The 18,487-nt window shown below is 42.6% G+C and overlaps 1 protein-coding gene and 1 pseudogene across 10 annotated transcripts in view; one reads left to right on the top strand and one right to left on the bottom strand.

The window, feature by feature from the left end:
* Nucleotides 1-18,487, top strand: part of UNC13B (unc-13 homolog B) — a 191,700-nt gene that overhangs the window by 140,175 nt on the left and 33,038 nt on the right. For 8 of the 10 annotated variants that reach the window (XM_045562896.1, XM_045562889.1, XM_045562894.1 and 5 more), the window contains one exon: nucleotides 16,824-16,870. In XM_045562896.1, the coding sequence (XP_045418852.1) occupies nucleotides 16,824-16,870 (47 nt within the window). Of the gene's footprint in view, nucleotides 1-1,418; nucleotides 3,776-14,359; nucleotides 14,383-16,823; nucleotides 16,871-18,487 lie in introns of those variants that run through there. The other 2 variants (XM_045562888.1, XM_045562887.1) reach the window with 1 other exon arrangement.
* On the bottom strand, nucleotides 10,505-10,603 carry LOC123646747 (annotated as a pseudogene).

Here is an 18,487-nt window from a genome sequence, read left to right as displayed (position 1 = left end):
TCTAGAAAATCTAGAAAAGGCATCTCTGGTCAAAGAACGTGAAAGGTAGCATGTCTCCCACTAACCCATCTTACCCCTCCCAGGGTGACCTAGCAGAACTGGAAAGTATTGGCAGTCCCATCATCTCCTGGGTCTCTTTGTATTTTCCACTTTGCTCCTTCCCTACACTTTCCACATTCCCGATAAAGAGGGAATGGATGCCCACCCCATGTAAGGTAGTCGTCATCTCTGCCTCTGTAGTACAGTTGCCAATAGCTTAGGGTGCAGCAACAAGGCTGGTGGCAGATCTGTCTTCACATTTCTGGAGGATAGTAAAGTACCCTGGAACCCTCTGTGAAGTAAGCACCTCCCCACCTGTCCCATGCAGTGTTCTCTCCAGGCCAGACAGAGGGTTAGAGCAACCCTATGTTACTTGAGCAGTGGAAAGTGTGCTGGACAGTCATTTTTTGTGGTCTCTGAAGCCTCCTCTGTGGGCCTGGAAAACCCTTAGGGACTACAATAAAGTGGAGCTCAGAAACACCAGGATTAGCCTGAGCCTCCTTCATCCCCATTTGTGTGCCTTTGGCTACCTGCCCCTCTAGATTCAAACATGCTAATTGCCACCTGAGTCTGGACAGTGACTGTGCCTATATGGTGCCACCTTATTCTAGAATTAGGTATAGAAATATTTTTTTCCTCCAAGTTTAAAATGCTTCCCATGGTCCTTTTACCAAGTAAAGGGTTACTATCGTTAAACAAAGGGAAAATATTTTGTGCTGTTAGCACAGGCAGGGGTGAACCTTTAAGTAGCTTGATCTTCACCAGAACAACAAACTGGGAGAGAAAGAAAGAAACATGCCATGATTCCATGTCTTGTCTTTCACTGTGTATGTGATTTGAGCCTTGGTGGTGAAGCATCTATTTGTTCATTCCTGAGCCAGACCCTAGTGCTGAATTTTGTGAAGGTTCAAATAAGGAATCACTCATGGACATTACTCCATCTATCTATCAGTACCTTGTCTCAATGCTGATGACTTTGCGTACCTGCTCAGAACACAAGGACTTGATTTATTTTTACATCAGCACTCTAATGAGAAGCCAAGGAGAGAGAACTGACTGCCCATAGCCTATAAGGTTAGAGTTGGGAGGCCGGTCAGGATTGATTCCTATAATCTCAGGAGGTAACATTCTTATTCCAGCTTGATTCAAATTCAAATTATCCTGCTGCTTTCTGACCTGAGTGCACTGTTTTCCTTTTTCACTAGCTACAGGATAAGTCAAGCCAGGATCCAGGGGCATATGCCAGGTTTGGAGGCCAAACATGGGGCCATTTCAGGCAGCACTGTGGGCTAAGCCCAAGGCATCAGCCAGCAATAATTGCTAGAAACAGACTGAGAAGAGCAGGACAGGCTATTGCCTTCCAAGGCAATCTCTGTTAAGCATCCTGACCAGAAATAAGAGGAAAAGACAGAGGCCCCTCAGACCCTGTGTGAGAAAATGAAGCGATTGTTGCAAGAGTCTGAGGAAGAAATTATGGTCACCTGGGAAACCTCCTCCAGGCTTTCCCCAGATAAGGCTAAGGCAGAGACCATGTGTGGCATCAAGAGCAAATCCTCAGGTCCTGCTGGAGCCCTACCAGAGGACAACTCTTTGGCCCCATGGTGTGGGTCTGCAGCCTCAGCCACTGGTGGAGAGAAAGATGAGGACCTGGCCCAGCTTTGCATCTTTACACAGCAAGCCAACAGCCAGCTTCCTCTGGGCTCCACTGCCTGTGTTTCAGCATCTGGTTCTCAGGACATCTCACCTGCCAGCATTACCGCAAGTTGTCAAGAGCCCTCGGAGAGAAACCAAGCCAGGGCCCTTTCGTCCAGAGACCCTGGCCAAGGCTGTAGCCGTGAACAGCGGGAGCCTTTGGGGGATGTAGTAGAATATATCATCAGAGAGCTGCAAGGCATCAGCCGTCTCCAGAGTGAGATTGCTGAGCTGCGGCAGCACTTGAGCCAAGTCCGGGGCTCAGTGGACGAAGTCTCTAGCTGTGTAGACTCAGTACTGAGTGAAATAGAAGGCTTGCAGGTGGGTGGCAGCTCCCTAACCAAAACATGTATGGAGGAAAAGGCCCAGGAACCCCATGTGGACAGACCCAGTGAAGAAGCCATTCTGTATTTGTATGGCCTTCCTGAGCAAGATGGAGAAAATACTATGGAACTGGTGGACAGCTTCCTAGCTAAGCACCTCTGTGTTAATGGCATGCAGTGCAACAGGTACATCAAAGAGGCCTACAGGGAAGGCAAAGCCCCTCCCCCCAGGCCCACTGTTGTGAAGCTTGCCCATCTAGAGCATAGAGACTTCATATTGCAGAAATCCATTCTCTTGCAGAGTGTGGGCATCCGGATTGCTACCAGAGAAGAGCCAAGCTGGCCACAAAGCTGTAAGAATCCCCAAAAGGGGTCTGTATCATTTTTGCAACAAAAACTTCAGAGTGACAGTTGGAATTATTTAAACCAAGGTGAATCAATTCTTCAGATGGAAACAGGGAACAGAGAACCCATAACAGGACCATATCTGATGAGGGCTCAGAATCAAAATAGAGAACACCAAGCCCCTGAGCAGCAAGGTCTTCACTTCCTACTCAAGAACAATTTAGCAAAGCAAAGTGATGTGTCTAAGCCAGGGGATGAAGTAAAAGGAGCTTCAGGAACATCCCAGGTTATCCGTGGCAGCTGTGGTGAACTGGCGGTGGGAGAGGCTTCTCTGTTTACCCTCCATCAAGTTGAGGAACCTGCCCTAGTGTTCATCTCAAAAGAGGAGGATTCTGAGAAGTCCCAGTTTTTCAAACAGTGCAGCCAAGAACTTGAAGCATGTAAAGTAGCAAAAACAGAAAATGACTGCAGCAATAAAAGTGAGGCCAGCAGCTGCCTATCATTGTCTGGGTTGCTGAAGACAGAGAGAATAAATGCACAGGACAAGCTTCTAGGCTGTGAAACTGGGCTTGATATTCTGAGCTCAAAGCAGCTAGAGGACCTTTTGGCAGACAAATCCAGAAGGTTTGCAGCTCTGAGCTGTGACAGAATGATGGAGGAAATTATCATAGGGCCTGAGACTTTCAGTGACATGGTTCATATTGACCTGAATGAAGAGGAGGAATGTGCTGCCCAGGTCCTGAAGGATGTCCTTGACAAGTCCTCTTGTGTTCTAGGTGGCTCACAGGAGGATGAGGATGTGGAAATCAAGTTTTACACAAGTAAACTGGGCCGAGCAATTCATCACTTTCGTTCAGCTCTGCAAGGAGTGTTTCAGAAACTAGAGAACAGTGGGTCCCTCAGTCCTGAGGACCTGGAAAGCAATGAGAGTGGTTCCCAGTCAGAGAACAGTGATCGACTTCTTGGAACAGTGAGTTCAGGTGGTGCCCAGGATTGCTCAGTGGAGAGCCCAGGGAGTCAAAGGAGTGAGAGCTTGCTCAGTGTGGTCTCTGGTGGAGTGAGCATCCCCACACAGGGAGAACAAACTCCCCAGGATCCAAGCAACTCCTTGCTTGCTTCTAATAACTCACCTCTTGTATATTCATTGCCAAGTTTTGCTCTGGCTCCATGTCTGCAAAGTGAGACTTGTTCCAGGCCTATATCTCCTAAGCAGGACAGACTAAGCCTAGAGCAAGTGTGTGCAGAGACCATTTACCTCAACAAATGCATCAACAATTTTAAAAATGTTCTAAAAGAGAAAAGACTGAGACAGAAAAAACTTTTACATGAGCTAGTACAGAAGGCAAACCATCTCTCAGTAGAAGACATACACTCAGGTATTCTGAGTCTCTGTTTAACAGGATTCTTCCTGGCTAGGTAGGGCCTCCGTCTGGACAGCAGGACACCTGTCCTGGTGGCAAGTTTCACAAGGTGATGGCGGTCCATAGCTTCAATGAATGTAAATTACTCAAGTACAGATATTAAGTGCATCTTGTGGGAATTGGAGTGAAAGAGAGTTCTAAAGCAACAGGAAGGAAATTCCTGTCCTTAGGGAGCTTCCAGTCTATTGGGGGGAGCTATAGAAAGTACCCTTTTAAAAGAAGGAAGAACATCTGGGTAGAAGTAGCTGGCAGCTGCAGGACTTTTAGGATAGGTAGGTATAAAGGAGTGGTGGGAGCGGGAGGCAGGAGTGGAGGATGAGGCATATTTACTCATAGGCATTAGAAGGGCTGAGAAAGAATCCCGGTGTTAGATTCAAAATTATTCTCCATGGGTTTCTTGCTGAGATAAGATTGCCACTTCCCCAGCAGCTGATGGTGCTTCTCCACCCCATAGGCCACTGTGGGAATTTCCTGTACCCCAGCCTGTCTTCTTCCTAATCCCAAACTTGCTGACACAGAACCTTATGAATTTAATGACTTGGCATGTCCAGGAGCTGCTTATAGTGTTGGCCCTGCCCAAGAGCCCAGCTGAGCCCTCTACAGGCTGTCTTCCCTTTCTTCCATCTCCAGCTAAAGGCTGCTCACCTGAAAGCAGGAGAATGGAATGTATTTTGACTATACGAAATGAAAGAACTTTTTTCTAGGCAGTATGGAGATATGTAGCTTTAAAATTACATCTCACAGTCAAAATTAAATTTATCCAAAGAGCATATGCTGTATTCATCCAGTTTTAAATGTAAATGGGTTTGTCCTCTTATGCGTATAACCTGATTAATCTTCTCAAGGCAACATTTAAATTATGAAGCATAGTGTGTTGGCAAAGGTGTGAAGGAACAGGCACTCATACATTGCAGGAGGGATGGGAGTATAAATCGGTATAACCTGTAAGGAAGGCAATTGGTGAGATTTATCAAAATTACAAATATAAATACCCTTCAAGCCCTCAATACCACTTCCAGGAATGTATCCTGCAGATATATTTTCACATGTGGAAGTGACATACGTACAAGGCTATTTTCGAAACATTGTTTTTAATAGCAAAGATTGAAAATAACCTAAGTGTTCGTTACAAAATACCAGTTCAATAAATTATTGGCACATCCAAACAATGGAATATAGTACCACGTAGCTATAAAAAGAAAGAGGTAGCTCTTTACTGAAATGGGAAGTTATCAAAGATATATTGACATACTAAAAAAGCAAAGTGCAGAACAGTATGCATAAGATGCTTTCATTTGTATAAAAAGGGGAGGGAAAGAATATACACATCCATAGTGTCTGCTTGTATATGTGTAGAATATCTAATGAAAGATGTATAAGAAATACATGATTGCCCATGGGGAAAGGTATTGGGTGAAAAACTAATGAGATGAGAGGGAGATTTTTCACTCTTTTACTTTTAGAATTTGAATCATATGAATGTAATATCAAGTCATAAAATTCAATTTAAAAAATGAAAAAATCATGTTATTCTCCTTTTAAATATCCCTAGAGCTGCTCCTTATAGCTTATCAAAAAGAATTTAAATTCCTTCACTCGGCATTCAGGGTCACTACAGTTGAGCTCTAGTTTACATTTCCAGGCTTGTCCCACTATATATGCCTTTCAAAAGGAAACTTTGCTGTCATACAGATCTGCCTTGAATTTTCTATTCGGAGCATGTTCACGTATACATGCTTTCTTCTATCCTAAGGTGCTGTGTCCATCATTTCAGTCTGACAGAATTTACTAATACTTCAACATACAGCCAAAACATCACTTCTTCCAGGAAGCGTTCTGAGGAAGCAATTCCTCAGCTGTAAGGGATTTTTCTCCCCTCTTAACTTTGCAACCTGTTTTTCTTCTTTCCAGGCATGGAGGAATTATTTCATCACAGCAGCGATAGAAACAATACTATCAAAGCAATACCTTCTTATAAGCTCCTTAAGCCGTGGAGGCAGCTGCTATTGGCATGAGCACCTGAGCATACTTCTATGACTCTTCAGTTCCCCTTTGGGCTGACTTCCTGCTAGGCAAGGCAGGAACTTGTGGTGCCTGTGATAAGCAGGTGGCAGCAGCCACAGTGATGATGAGTAGAAGGAGGTTTTCTGAAGCACCAATAAGAAAGCAAGCCACAATTATGAGTCCTAGGCAAGACCCAGTCTTGCTTGAGGGCTGCAGACAAAGTGAATGGGAGTGCTGGGTAGTGGCAACATCCCTTTGGTGCTGGGTCCATACCTGGCTCCAGCATCATTGCATATAGCAGGAGGGATAGAGCAGGGCAAGCACGCAGGCCACTGTCTCACCAACACACTCCTTTTATAGACTTCACTAGAGCAGTCCCCTAACCTGGTAAACTGACTAAGTGTAACAGAGACTGCCACCAACCACCATGAAGCATTTGAGAAATCAGCTTTCTTCACTGCTCTGCTTGGAATCTTTTAGGACCTAAGCTTACTAGTTCTAGCTTACTGTTAATTTGAGTTTTTCTTTTTTTTCTTTTCTTTTCGTTTTTTTTTTTTTTTTTTGTATTTGCCAGGGACCATATTCTCTTGTGCATTGTATAAAATTCAGTTCTTCCTACCATTCCACCAAAATAGCTTTGGTCAAGGCCATCAGATGTCCGCCATATTGCCAAACTAATGGTTCATTTTTCAATTCTCCTCTTAGTCAATCAGCAACTTCACACAACTGATGATCACTTCCTTTTTTAAATTATAATAGCCTACTGTTATGTCACATGCCATAAAATCCACCCTTAAAATCTCTTAAAAAGTGTACAATCGAGTGGTTTTTAGTATATTCAGAGTTAGGCAGTCATCACCACTATCTAATTTCAGAGCATTTCCATTACCCCGTAAGAAACCTCTTACCCATTAGAAGTCATTCTTCAGTCCCCTTTGCTTCCAGCCTCTGACAACCACTTATCTATTTTGTTTCTGTGGATTTGCCAATTATGGACATTTCATATAAATGGATACATACAATAAATATATGGCCTTCAGGTCTGGCTTCTTAGCATGTTTTGGAGGTTCACTGATGAATGTATCAGTACTTCATTTCTTTTCATGGCTGAACAGCATTCATTGGATGGACATTTTGTTTATCCATCAGTTGGTGGACATTTGGGGGATTGTTACCACTTTTTGTCTGTTGGGAATAATGCTGCCATGAGCATTTGTGTACAAGTTTTTGTGTGTATATGTTTTTAATTCTCTTGGGTATTTACCTAGAAGTAGAATTGCTGGGTCATATAGTAACTCTGTTTAACATGTTGAGGAACTGCCAGACTGTCTTCCAAAGTCATTGTGCTATTTTGCATTCCCACCAGCAACATATGAGGGTTCTAATTTCTCCACATCCTAGGCATCGCTTGTTATTATCTGTCTTTATCATAGCCATCCTAATGGGTGTGAAGTAGTATCTCATTGTGGTTTTGGTATGTGTTTCTCTAGTGACTAATAATGTTGAGCGTCATTTCATGTGCTTATTGGCCATTTTTATATCTTCTTTGGAGTAATGTCTATTTAAATTCTTTGCCCATTTTTAAATTGAGTTGTCTTTTTGTTGAGTTGTAAGAGTTCTTTATATATTCTGGATATAAGTCCCTTATCAGGTATATTATTTGTAAATATTTTCTCCTATTCTGTGGGCTATTCTTGATGGTGTCCTTTGAAGCATAAAAGCTTTTTAGTTTATTTTTTAAAAATGTTACTGTGGTAAAACAGATATAATATATAATATCATTGTAACAATTTTTAAATGTATAGTTCTGTAACATTAAGTATGTTCACATTGTTGTGCATCCATCACCACCGTCCGTGGCTAGACTTTTTCATCTTCTTCAATTGAAACTCTTGTACACATTGAACCCTAAACACCTATTCTCCCCTTGCCCTAGTCCCTGGCAACCTTCGTTCTACTTTATGTCTCTGTAAATTTGAGTGCTCTAAGTACCTCATATAAGTGGAATCACACAATATTTGTCCTTTTGTCAGTGGCTTGTTCCACTTAGTATAATGTCCTCAAGGTTCATCCATGTTGTAGCATGGATGAACTTCCCTCCTTTTTAAGGCTGAGTAGCATTCCATTGTACATACGTGTCACATTTTGTTTATCTGTCCACTGATGGACATTTGGGTTGCTTCTACCATCTGGCTATTGTGAATAATGCTGCTGTGAACATGAGTTTACAAATATCTGTTCAAGTCCCCACTTTCATTTCTTTTGGGTATATACCCAGAAGTGGAATTGCTGGATCATATGGTAATTCTAATTTTCTGAGGAATCGCCAGATTGTTTTCAACAGTGGCTGCATCATTTTACATTCCCAGCCAGGATGCATAAGGGTTCCAATTTCTTCACGTCCTCTCCAACAATTATTTTCTGTTTTTTTTCCTAAATAATAGTCATTGTAATGGGTATAAAGTAGAGCACAGAAATTTGAAATTTGATGAAGTTCAATTTATCCATTTTTTTCCTGTGTTGATTGTGTTTTTGGTGTCCTGACTAGGAAACCATGTCTAATCCAAGGTCAAAAAGATCTATTCCTCTGTTTTTTCTAAGAGTTTTATAGTTTTAGCTCTTGTATTTAGGTTTATGATCCATTTTGTGTTAATTTTGGTATATGGTATGGGGGAGCAGTCCAACCTCCTTCTTGTGCATATGGATATCTAGTTTTCCCAGCATGATTTGTTGAAAAGACTATTCTTTTCTCACTGAATGGTCTTAGCACTCTTGTAAAAAATCAACTGACCATAAATGTGAGGATTTATTTCTGGACTCTTAATTCTATTCTACTGATCATCTATCCTTATGCCTTTCTTTTTTTTTTTTTTTTGAGACAGAGTCTCACTTTGTTGCCCAGGCTAGCGTGAGTGCCATGGCATCAGCCTAGTTCACAGCAACCTCAAAGTCCTGGGCTCAAGGGATCCTCCTGCCTCAGCCTCCCAAGTAGCTGGGACTACAGGCGTGCACCACCATGCCCAGCTCATTTTTTGTTTCTATTTTTTTAGTAGAGATGGGATCTCACTCTTGCTGAGGCTGGTCTCGAACTCCGGACCTCAAGTGATCCTCCCACCTCGGTCTCCCAGGGTGCTAGGATTACAGGCGTGAGCCACCGCACCCAGCCAATTCCTTCTTTTTTAAATACTTTCTTCACTTGGCTTCCAGAAATCTCTGTCTTGGTTTTCTCCCAACATTATTGGCCATTCCTTCTCAGTCATCCTTGCTGCTCATCTCCCCAACCTTGTAGCATCCCAGGATTCACTTTTGACCACTTTCTAGTCATATTTCTGAGGTGATAATCTTTCAATCTCATCAGTTTCAAAGGTATTCCCAGATTTATATCTCCAGCCTAGATATCTTCCATGAATACCAGCCTCCACATCTATTTAACATCCCCATTTGGATATAAATAGGCATGTCAGGTTTGATAGATCCAAAACCAAACTCCTAAGCCTTCTGTCCAAGCCCTTGCCAAATCGCTTATCCTAGTCTTTCTTACCAGTCAATGGTATATCCATTCTTGCAGCTACTCAGGCCCAAATCCATAGATTCATTCTTGACTTTCCGTTTTCCCTCACAACCCACATCCAATCCATTAGTAAATTCTGCCTCCTCCAATTTTGAAAAATACCCTGAATCACTGCTACCTCTACCTCCACCACTGTCATCCTTGTCTAAGCCACCATTTTCCCCCATCTGAATTATTGCAGTAGTCTAACTGGTCTGCTTCTACCCTCATCCCTCTACAGTCTCTTCTTGCAGCAGTCAGAGTCATATAACTTCTGTGCTCAGTGACTTTCTCTGTCATGCAGAATGAAAACCAAAGTACTGATAAAGGTCTATAGCATCCTATTTAAACTGGCACTTTATTGGAAACTAGCCGTTTCTCCATAGAAATTATGCTCTCACCTCAGGCTCTGCACTAACTGTATGTTCTGCCTGAAATACTTTTCTCCTAGAACTTTAAATGGCTTCTTTACTCATTTCCTTCAGGTCTCTGCTTAAATGTTACCTTATCAATGAGGCCTCCCTGACAGATTTTCATAATTTTTTTTATTTCAGTATATTTTGGGGATACAAGTGTTTTTTGTTACACGATGAACTGTATAATGCTAAAGTCAGGACTTTCAGTGTACCTGTCACCAGAATAGGGTACATTGTACCGAATAGGTAGATTTTTATCCCTCACCTCCCTCCTACTCTACCCCCTTCTTAGTTTTTAATGTCCATCATGCTGCTTTATGACCATATATATCTCTTGTTTAGCTCTCATTTGCAAGTGAGAACATATGGTATTTGTTTTTCCATTCCTGAGATACTTTACTTAGGATAATGGTCTCTGGTTCCATCAAGTTGCTGCAGCATGTGCGTGAATGTTTATTGCTGCACAGTTCACATTTGCAAAGATGTGGAATCAATATAAGTGCCCATCAGCTGATAAGTGGATATGAAAATGTGGTAGATATACACACACCATGGAGTACTACTCAGCCATAAAAAGGAATGAAATAATGTCTTTCATAATTTTTTTTAATTTTGACATATTACAGGGGTACAGATGTTCTTGGTTACATGTATCAATTTTGTTATGCTTGAGTCAGGGTTATAACTGTGCCCATCATCCAGATAGTGTTCATTATACCTGTTAGGTAGGTTTTTGAAAAATATTGTGCAGAGGCCATGCTAATCTTCTCTGTATCATTCCAATATTAGTATATGTGCTGCCAAAGTGGGCACTTTCATAAATTTTTAATAGCAAGTCCTCCACCATCATCAGGGGTCATTATCTTTTTTTCTTACTTGAATTTTTCAGCAGAGCCCCTATCACGTGTGACAGTTTGTTTATTTATTTATTTTTTTGGAGAGGAGACCCTGGAATCAGAATGCCTGTTTGGAATTTTAGCTTTGCCAAAATTTGCTGTGACTTTAACCAAGTCTCTTAACCTCTCTGATCTTTAATCAACAAAAAAAAGTAGAGATCATTATAGTATTTGCCCAATGGAGCTGTGAGCAATAAATGAGCTTACTCAGATAAAATACCAGATATAAAATAAGTGTTTAGTTAGTGTAGCTACTATCATCTTCTTCATCATCATTGTTTATTGTCTGCTCTTCCTCTTAGAATGAAAGCTTCTTAGGATCAGGGGAGTTTGTTTCATTCACTGCTATACCACCAGCACTGAGAATAGTGCCTAGTGTGCAGCAGGTTCTTAATAAGTATTTGGTTGAAGAAATGAATCCTTGCAATAACCCTGGGAGATAGCTGTTTTTATCTATTTTTTTAAAAGTAAGGAAAAATAGGCTGAAGTAAATTGAGCACCTCAAATTCTTTGACTCTCAGATACAGTGGAGTTAAGATTGTTTTATTGGGCACATTGGGGGAAGTGGTAGTGAGAAGGTATGTCACTTCCACATAAAATGAACTGTCTGGAAGAGTGAGATCATTCTTAGGGCTTAGGCATTTTCCTGCAAAGCAGTTGTTCTATAGACAATTATAACTTAACTGCAAACTAAATCTGAGTGGAAAAATCCTAAGGCATTTTAAGAAGTTAGAAAGCACAAAAAGTTTGATTCTTAAAAAGAAAAGATATTTTTTAAAAATGTTTATCCAGTGGGTGGGACAGACTGAATAGCTAGTACAGCATTTCCTCAGGGTCTAGAAAATGGTATAGGCTACGGGCTAAGAGACCTATCTCTTCTCTGGTACTGGGCAAGAGACATTTACTTAGAAAAGCTGTTGTTTTCTAAGTTCAGAAAGTTGCAGGCTCCTTTTACTACATGCAATGCTAGGAGATGTGTAGCTCGGACTACAAAGGTGAAATAATATGTAATCCTTTACTCAAGAAGTTCACAAAATCCTTGCTCACAAGAAGTTTTCAAGAAGTCCATAGTTCTCAAGAAGTAGTATAAAGGGAGGTGTTTATACAGACAACTCAATGAAACATAGTATTGACAGCACACTGTCATGGGACTATGCACATAGAAGGATGGGTATCATGGCACATAGTGGAGAGGCACCTAATTCTGCCTTTGCGGGGAAGGCAGATAAAGAAATTTCACAGAGGCATTAATATTTGAGCTAAGTCTTAAAGACTAAGTCTGAGCCCATCTAGTAGATGTGAGAGGTGTGGGAGGGAGGTATGCAGTCTCAGATGTGATGGACAGTGCTCAGTGAGACCTGAATACAGGCCACATGAGAAGGAGTGGAAGGGAATGTAAACTAGAATGGTAGGGGAAGTGCAAATGTTGAAGCACCTTACCTGCTACAATTAGGAATGGGGCGCCATTGATGTAATTAAGCAAAGAAAAAGTGTGATCAGAATTTTGAAATAGAAAATGTACGGCATGAATTGGAGAGGAGCAAGTCTAGTGGCAGAGAGGTCAGTTTGGAATCTCTTGCTATAGTCCAGATAAGAAATGATGAGAGTGGCAGCTTGAAATGGAGAGGCAGGAATGGATGCCAAAGGTATTTGGGAGGTAGAAGATACAGGGCTGGGTGACTGACTGGATAGGGATGGGGTTGAGAGAGGGAGGGATCCAGTGGTGTCTGGCTGAGGATCTCAGATTTCAAAAATAAAGAGAAGGAGGAGTTTAGAGGTAGGAGATATAAGGTTTGTGTTCAGACATTTTAAATTTGAACTAAGTCTGGGATAGCTAGATGATATGCAATAGGCAGTTGTTAATGTGTTGCGATAGCATAGGCATCTGAATGTTAGGAATAACTACTTTGAGAAGTAGAAGAAGGAGCTGACTAGTAAAGTGGGAGAGACTTGTCAGGTGACACTGAGGGCTCCATTGAGATGAAAAAATCTGCATCTATTTTCTGTGGTTCTCATCTGTACAGTGATGGGATTTATCAAGGCATGATATATTAAATGTCAATGAGAAGGATGAACATAGGTGCACTAGGGGGAGCCATTGATTTGCTTGAGTGGGCATCAGGGAAGGCTTCCTAGAGCTTTGCTTTGGGGAAGGAATTGGGTTTTTTCTCTATGGAAAGAAGGAGTGAGGTGCTGTTTCAGGCTGACGGAATAGAATAAGCAAATAAATATGTGCAGCTTTGAATATGTGACCTCTTTGGGAAACAAAAGATAATTAGATTGTAAGAAGTGTATAAGGGGTCTGGAAAGGAGGTGGGGGAGGAGAATTGGTGGACTGCAGTCAGATCATGGAGTGCCTGGATGGCCTTGTCAATGGATTGGATTTTATTCTTTACACATGGGGAGATTTGGAGGGAACAGAAGGATACAATCAAAATAATTTTGACATGGTGTATAAAATGTATTTAAGATCGTGGAGGAGGTAGGAAACATTTCCAATTTGAGTCATAGGGTCAGTTAAAGTGTTCCTTGCCTAATTTTCTTATTCAAAGGGAGCAGAGTGTTCTGGGGGAGGTGGGATGTAGATGTAGAAGAGAGATGTCCCCATTCCAGGAAGTGTCTTTCTCATCTCATCCGCCTTCCTGGATCTGCACTGTTTTGGAGGATTCCTAGTCCTGAATTCATTCCTCTGTCAGGGCAAGTGACCCACTAAATCATCAGAAATAGCTTGAAAAATTAGGAACTTGTGAATTAGATTCTTGGATTCTCCCTTCTACTTGTGATATCAGTGGATCTTTAAAAGGCAGGGAAAAGAAAGTGGGACTTAGGTAGATGGACTTTCCTTAGAGAAGGAAGCCTGTGGCCCTGTCCATATGTGGCCTAGAGGGCAGTGTAGTTTCTGACAGATAGGAAAGGACTAATCTCTGGGCCTGTTCTTACCCTGTTGTGGCTTGTGTGGGTCCTTCTGGAAGTGTCAGTTTCCTTTGGAGTATCGTTCTGGGTTTGGTAAATAATCAGGCTTGGGATTGCAGTTGTGGTTTTATTATCCAAATCACTGTGACTTCTGTTAGGGCAGCAGCCATTTGATTCCCCTGGACCTGTAGCCGTTCAGCATCCCGGTCCTGGCCCCAACTCCAGGCCTTACCCTGGCCTAACTTAATTTAGGGTCTGGGAAAACAGGCCAGGGCTCGCTGGGCAAATGCATGGCCAAGCCTGCATTGTAAATTGGAAAGGGCTCAGCCACCAGGCCTTTGGGGTTTGAGGACTTATATAGATCCAGAGTAAGCTCATGTGGCTTCTGAGGAAGATACTCTTGTGTTCAGCCTGCTTGGATAACCTGTTGGAGTGGTTCTTGGTAACAAAGCTGGTCTTATTGGACCACCTTTTCCTGACCCTGGATGCAGGCCACTTTGGAAAGGGGAAAAGGATGACTAGAATCCCCAGGTGGACTTTGGAGTGTTCCAAACTGAAAAGCAGGGGCCAAGAAATACAGGCAATAAGGATTCTGGGAGTCAGTCAGCTGGGCCCTGTGAACTTCCCAGTTGCCCAGAGGACCTCTCCCTCTCCTCTGTGTCCATTGGGGTTTAGTTGATATTTTCTTTGGGTTCCCTGCTATAGGACTGAATCTACTAACCTTTCTGCCCTTTTTTTTCTGCTCTTTCTCTCCTTGCAGAAGGAAAGCGAGGAGCCCTTCAGGTTGTGCCTCTGGGCTTTTGGGCCCTTTTAATTGTTTATCTTCCACCTCCCCCTGCCCCAGCACTGTGTGTGTGTGCACGTGTACATGTGTGCACAAGATCTGTGCCTCTGAGTGCTGGCTCATGCAGATAGTCTATTTTTCTGGAAAGCAGTTTGTGTGCATGCTCCATGCTTGCGTGTGCTCCCACAGACATCCCTGGAGCACAGTGTGAGAATGTATGTGTGCCAGCATGGGTGCACATTCATTGTAGCATGTGTGTGCTTACACTTGTACTCAGTTTGACTCCTCCAGACACTGATTGCCCTCCTTTTCTACTCTGCTCAGTGTGTGTCCATTTTCTACTGTTGCTGCAAATTCTGGCATATGCTATAAACCCTGGCTGAGCCCAGCATGCATGCATACTTTGTATTTGAGAGCAGGAGTTGCTGCAGGTATTTTGTGCCTCTTACCTGGGGCCCTAAGTGCGAATGTGCTTTGTGCTGTGAGCAGGCTTCCTGACCTTTCTGTGAGCACAAGCTTCTATGGACCTGTTGTGTGGTCCCTCCAAGCCATGTGAATGCATAGTATACTAATTCTCTGTGCCTGTAAGCTCTGGCTCTTGAAGACCGTGAGGATTTGCTTTGCCTATGATTTGGGCCCTAGAGAACACCATGAATCCTCCCCAAATGAGTTTGCACACATATTCTGAAGCCATAAGCATAAGATCCACGCTCACCTTGTGTTTCCTGTAGGCATAAGTTGTATCTATAAATATACCTCCTGTAGGTACTTTGTCTAGACCTCCTCCCACTCTCGTGCCCTCCTTCAGTGCAGTGTGTGTACATGTTCTGTGCTGTGTGTGCAGGCTTCTGCAGACGTGTCATCCCATCTGAGCACAGGAAATGTGCATGATCTGAGCCTGGCTCTCAAAAGACTTTTTGTGACTGTTTCCTTAAGCCCAGTGGTTTCTGGCAAATACCTAATTCTGAGTAATAAGTAAGAATCTGCTCAATATAGTGGCCGTTTCCAAAAGGGGGATAAGTTGGTAGGATCTGGGGATTTAGGGATGGGTTCCCCTAACGCTTATCTGGCCCACGATCTTAGGAGACTTGCAGTTTTTCTGTTATTTCGCACCTACTGTTATTTCTTGTACTGTTCCCATTGTCCTTTGCCTTAGCTCCTCTGGCTGCCTTTTGGGCCTGGCCCTCCTATTACCAATATTATCCTCCCCATGGAACAAGGATAGGAGACAGATGACATAGAATGGGGGCTGTGGGCAGCAGGCCGATAGGCTTGTTTAAAATATGGACAACCTGAGAAGGGTCTTCAGTTCAAAATTCATCTGTGCCTACTGCAAATTGAGAGTTATTCTTGCTCATTTTTCCATCATTTGTTAGCCCTGTCCTATCTCTCCCTATTCTACTTTGTCTAGCCTCATTCTATCCATAACTTCTCCCACCTTTATAGCCCTCCCAAAACAGCATTCCCTGTTCAAAGCAGCTTTCTTCTGCCTCCCTTCTGGAGCTCATTTGCTCCAGGATAGTTAGGAGGCAGGGAAGTTGTTGGGGATGGAGGGGAACAAGGAGGGACAGGAAGCCCCAGACCTGTTAGCACTAGGTTTCTTGTGCCTGAAAAGTGTGTACCACTGGGTTCTCTGGAGATCCCTGGCAGCTTTGGAACTCTTTCTTCTCTGCACGCTGCTTAAAGAATTTGCTTTTTTTATTGTTTGTTTGGTTTGTTTGGTTTTTGTTTAAAAAGTATTTTTTGAACTGTTCCTTCCCTAAATTATTTGGTATCTAAATTTTTAACTTCTCATTCTAGGGCCTATAAAATTCACCAGAATGGTAATCCAAGTGTCTAATCTGCCCTGGGTTCTCTTCTTATATACAGCTTACTAAATGTAGAGAGTGGATTCAGTATCAGTATACTCATACATGTGTACCCAGTGTCAGTGCGTCAGGGGTTCAAGGCACCTAAGCTAAATCAAACCACAAGATGAGATGGGAATCCCGACAGACCAGGTCTGACTCTGGGGCAGCCAAGAAAGTTTAGGAATATAGCTGGAAAAAGACTGGCCCCTATATGAAGTTGTCCTTTTTGCTTTAGTGAGGCCCGGAAGTCTAAGTAGGTCCTTCTCCTGGGCTTGGTTCACTGCTACCTGTATCAATGGCTCATAGAAGGGAGATAGGAGTTCTTCTATCTATCTCAGTGGACTTTAGCCCTGGGACCTCAGTGAGCTTGGCCTTATATCCTTTCTATACACTGGGGAGACAAGTACTGTTCATTTGAGCAGCCTGCTTGTTGCCCTGGCTGACCAGGGCATTGGCTTAGACATCAGGCTGGCAGGCTGGCTATGTCACCTGTACTGTTCTGGGCTTCCTACTCTACTGCTCACTGCCCAACCTACAGGCATTCTCCCATCTTTCCCAGGATCTAACTTTTTTTCTATCTCTTTTTAAAGATTCCACATGATGGTGACCCCTCTCTGCCTCAGTGGCTCCCAGAAGGGTAAGTAATTCCCTGCAAAGTTTCTGTGGATTTTATGTATTCTCTCTCCCCCTACTTTTAGCTCTTCCCCTGGGAAGCAGGGGAGACAGCTTCATAAGCTCGATCTTGGGGAAGTAAGAGGTTCCACTGTATGTTGGGTGGTTCTCTGGGGCAGAGGAACAAACTGTGCTGACTGATTCCTCAGAGGTTGAAGAGGGAGCTTTGCAGAGTAGTTCTCCTGAGGCAGGGGAGGGAGCTTTGGGGCTCCCTTATCCTTACCTCTGTAATTTCTGATTCATTGCATCATAGTGGTGATATATTCTTTACATAGAGAAATGAGGAAACTTGAAAAATATCTACATTTGGAAACATTTTCTTTTCATTCCATTGTTGATGGTGTAGCTGATTAGATTACTCTCTGGGCTCAGTCCTTCAGCTGTTGTGAGTCACCTACTTATTCCATTCCACTCTAGTTAAGACATAGTAGCGTCCCTTCTGAGCTCTGTGTCTTCCCTGTGTGCTGCTTGTATGTGAGTTTTAGACTCATGCGATTGCGCCGGAGAGTCACTTTAAGCTGCTCAACTGCTGCCTATAACTAACTGTTCTTAAGAGAAAACAGAGGTTAAGTGCCTCCTGACACCCTACTTACCCACATATTGCCAGTTAGGACTTTGGAACCTTCCTTCTCCCTTTCCCTACAAAGGCTTCTGGTATCAGCATTCTCAGTAGCTGCCTCCTCTCACTCTGGCCAGGGAAGAAGGATCAGATAGATTATTGACTACATTTTTTACATTTTGCATTTCCTTGTGATTTGTCTTCTTTTAATCAAGAGCCAATCATGTGAATGAGTTACCCCTGTTTTTATCAAGAGATCATTTATGTTGCAAAAAACTTCTTGGGTTAAGTGGTACATATTGTAGTTTTTAGAATTAGCTACAAACTTTTAGCACAAGTTGCTTCTTCAGTGAGCTATAGTTTTTTTCTTCTAATGATTGTAAAATACATACATGCCAATAGAACATATCCAGACTATTTTTAAATGGAGCCTTGAAGAGGTTTTCTAAAGAATTCCCTGTTGTCTTCCTTCCTTTCTTTCAGCTTGGTTCTTGGAAGCTGTCATAAATTTAGAACTTCCCTGGGCCCAGTAATCTCATTAAAAACAAAGCCCACTTCCTATGCTCAGGGAGCTAATTTATTAGAAATCAACCTGTTACAGAGTCAAGAGACATGTGAGGGCAGAGGCAGAGACTGGAATGATGCACCTGCAAGCTAAGGAATGTCAAGGGTTGCCAGCAACTGCCAGAAGCTAGGAGAGAGGCAAGGGAAGCTTCTCCTAGAGCCTTCAGAGACAACATGACCCTGCTGACATCGTGATTTGAGATTTTTAGCCTTCAGAACTGTGAGAAAATAAATACCTCTTTAAAAAAAAAAAATCAGCATATTGAGTGGACTGTTCAAACTCCTGTCCTTGACCCAATTTGTGGCTTTATTCTTTGCCTGTATAGCTGAAAGTACCTGCTACTTCATTTGGGACATTTCTCTGTTTAGATCAGCTGTGGTATACAACTCAGCTACCCCACCTTCCCCAACTCATTGCTCTCATTAAAATCAAGTACATGAGTTGTTTTCATTAAGGCC

Source organism: Lemur catta, chromosome 10 (assembly GCF_020740605.2).
Source record: "Lemur catta isolate mLemCat1 chromosome 10, mLemCat1.pri, whole genome shotgun sequence".
NCBI classification, from domain to species: domain Eukaryota; kingdom Metazoa; phylum Chordata; class Mammalia; order Primates; family Lemuridae; genus Lemur; species Lemur catta.
The sequence above is the reverse complement of the archived record's forward strand: the minus strand, read 5'-3'. Positions and strand labels throughout refer to the sequence as shown.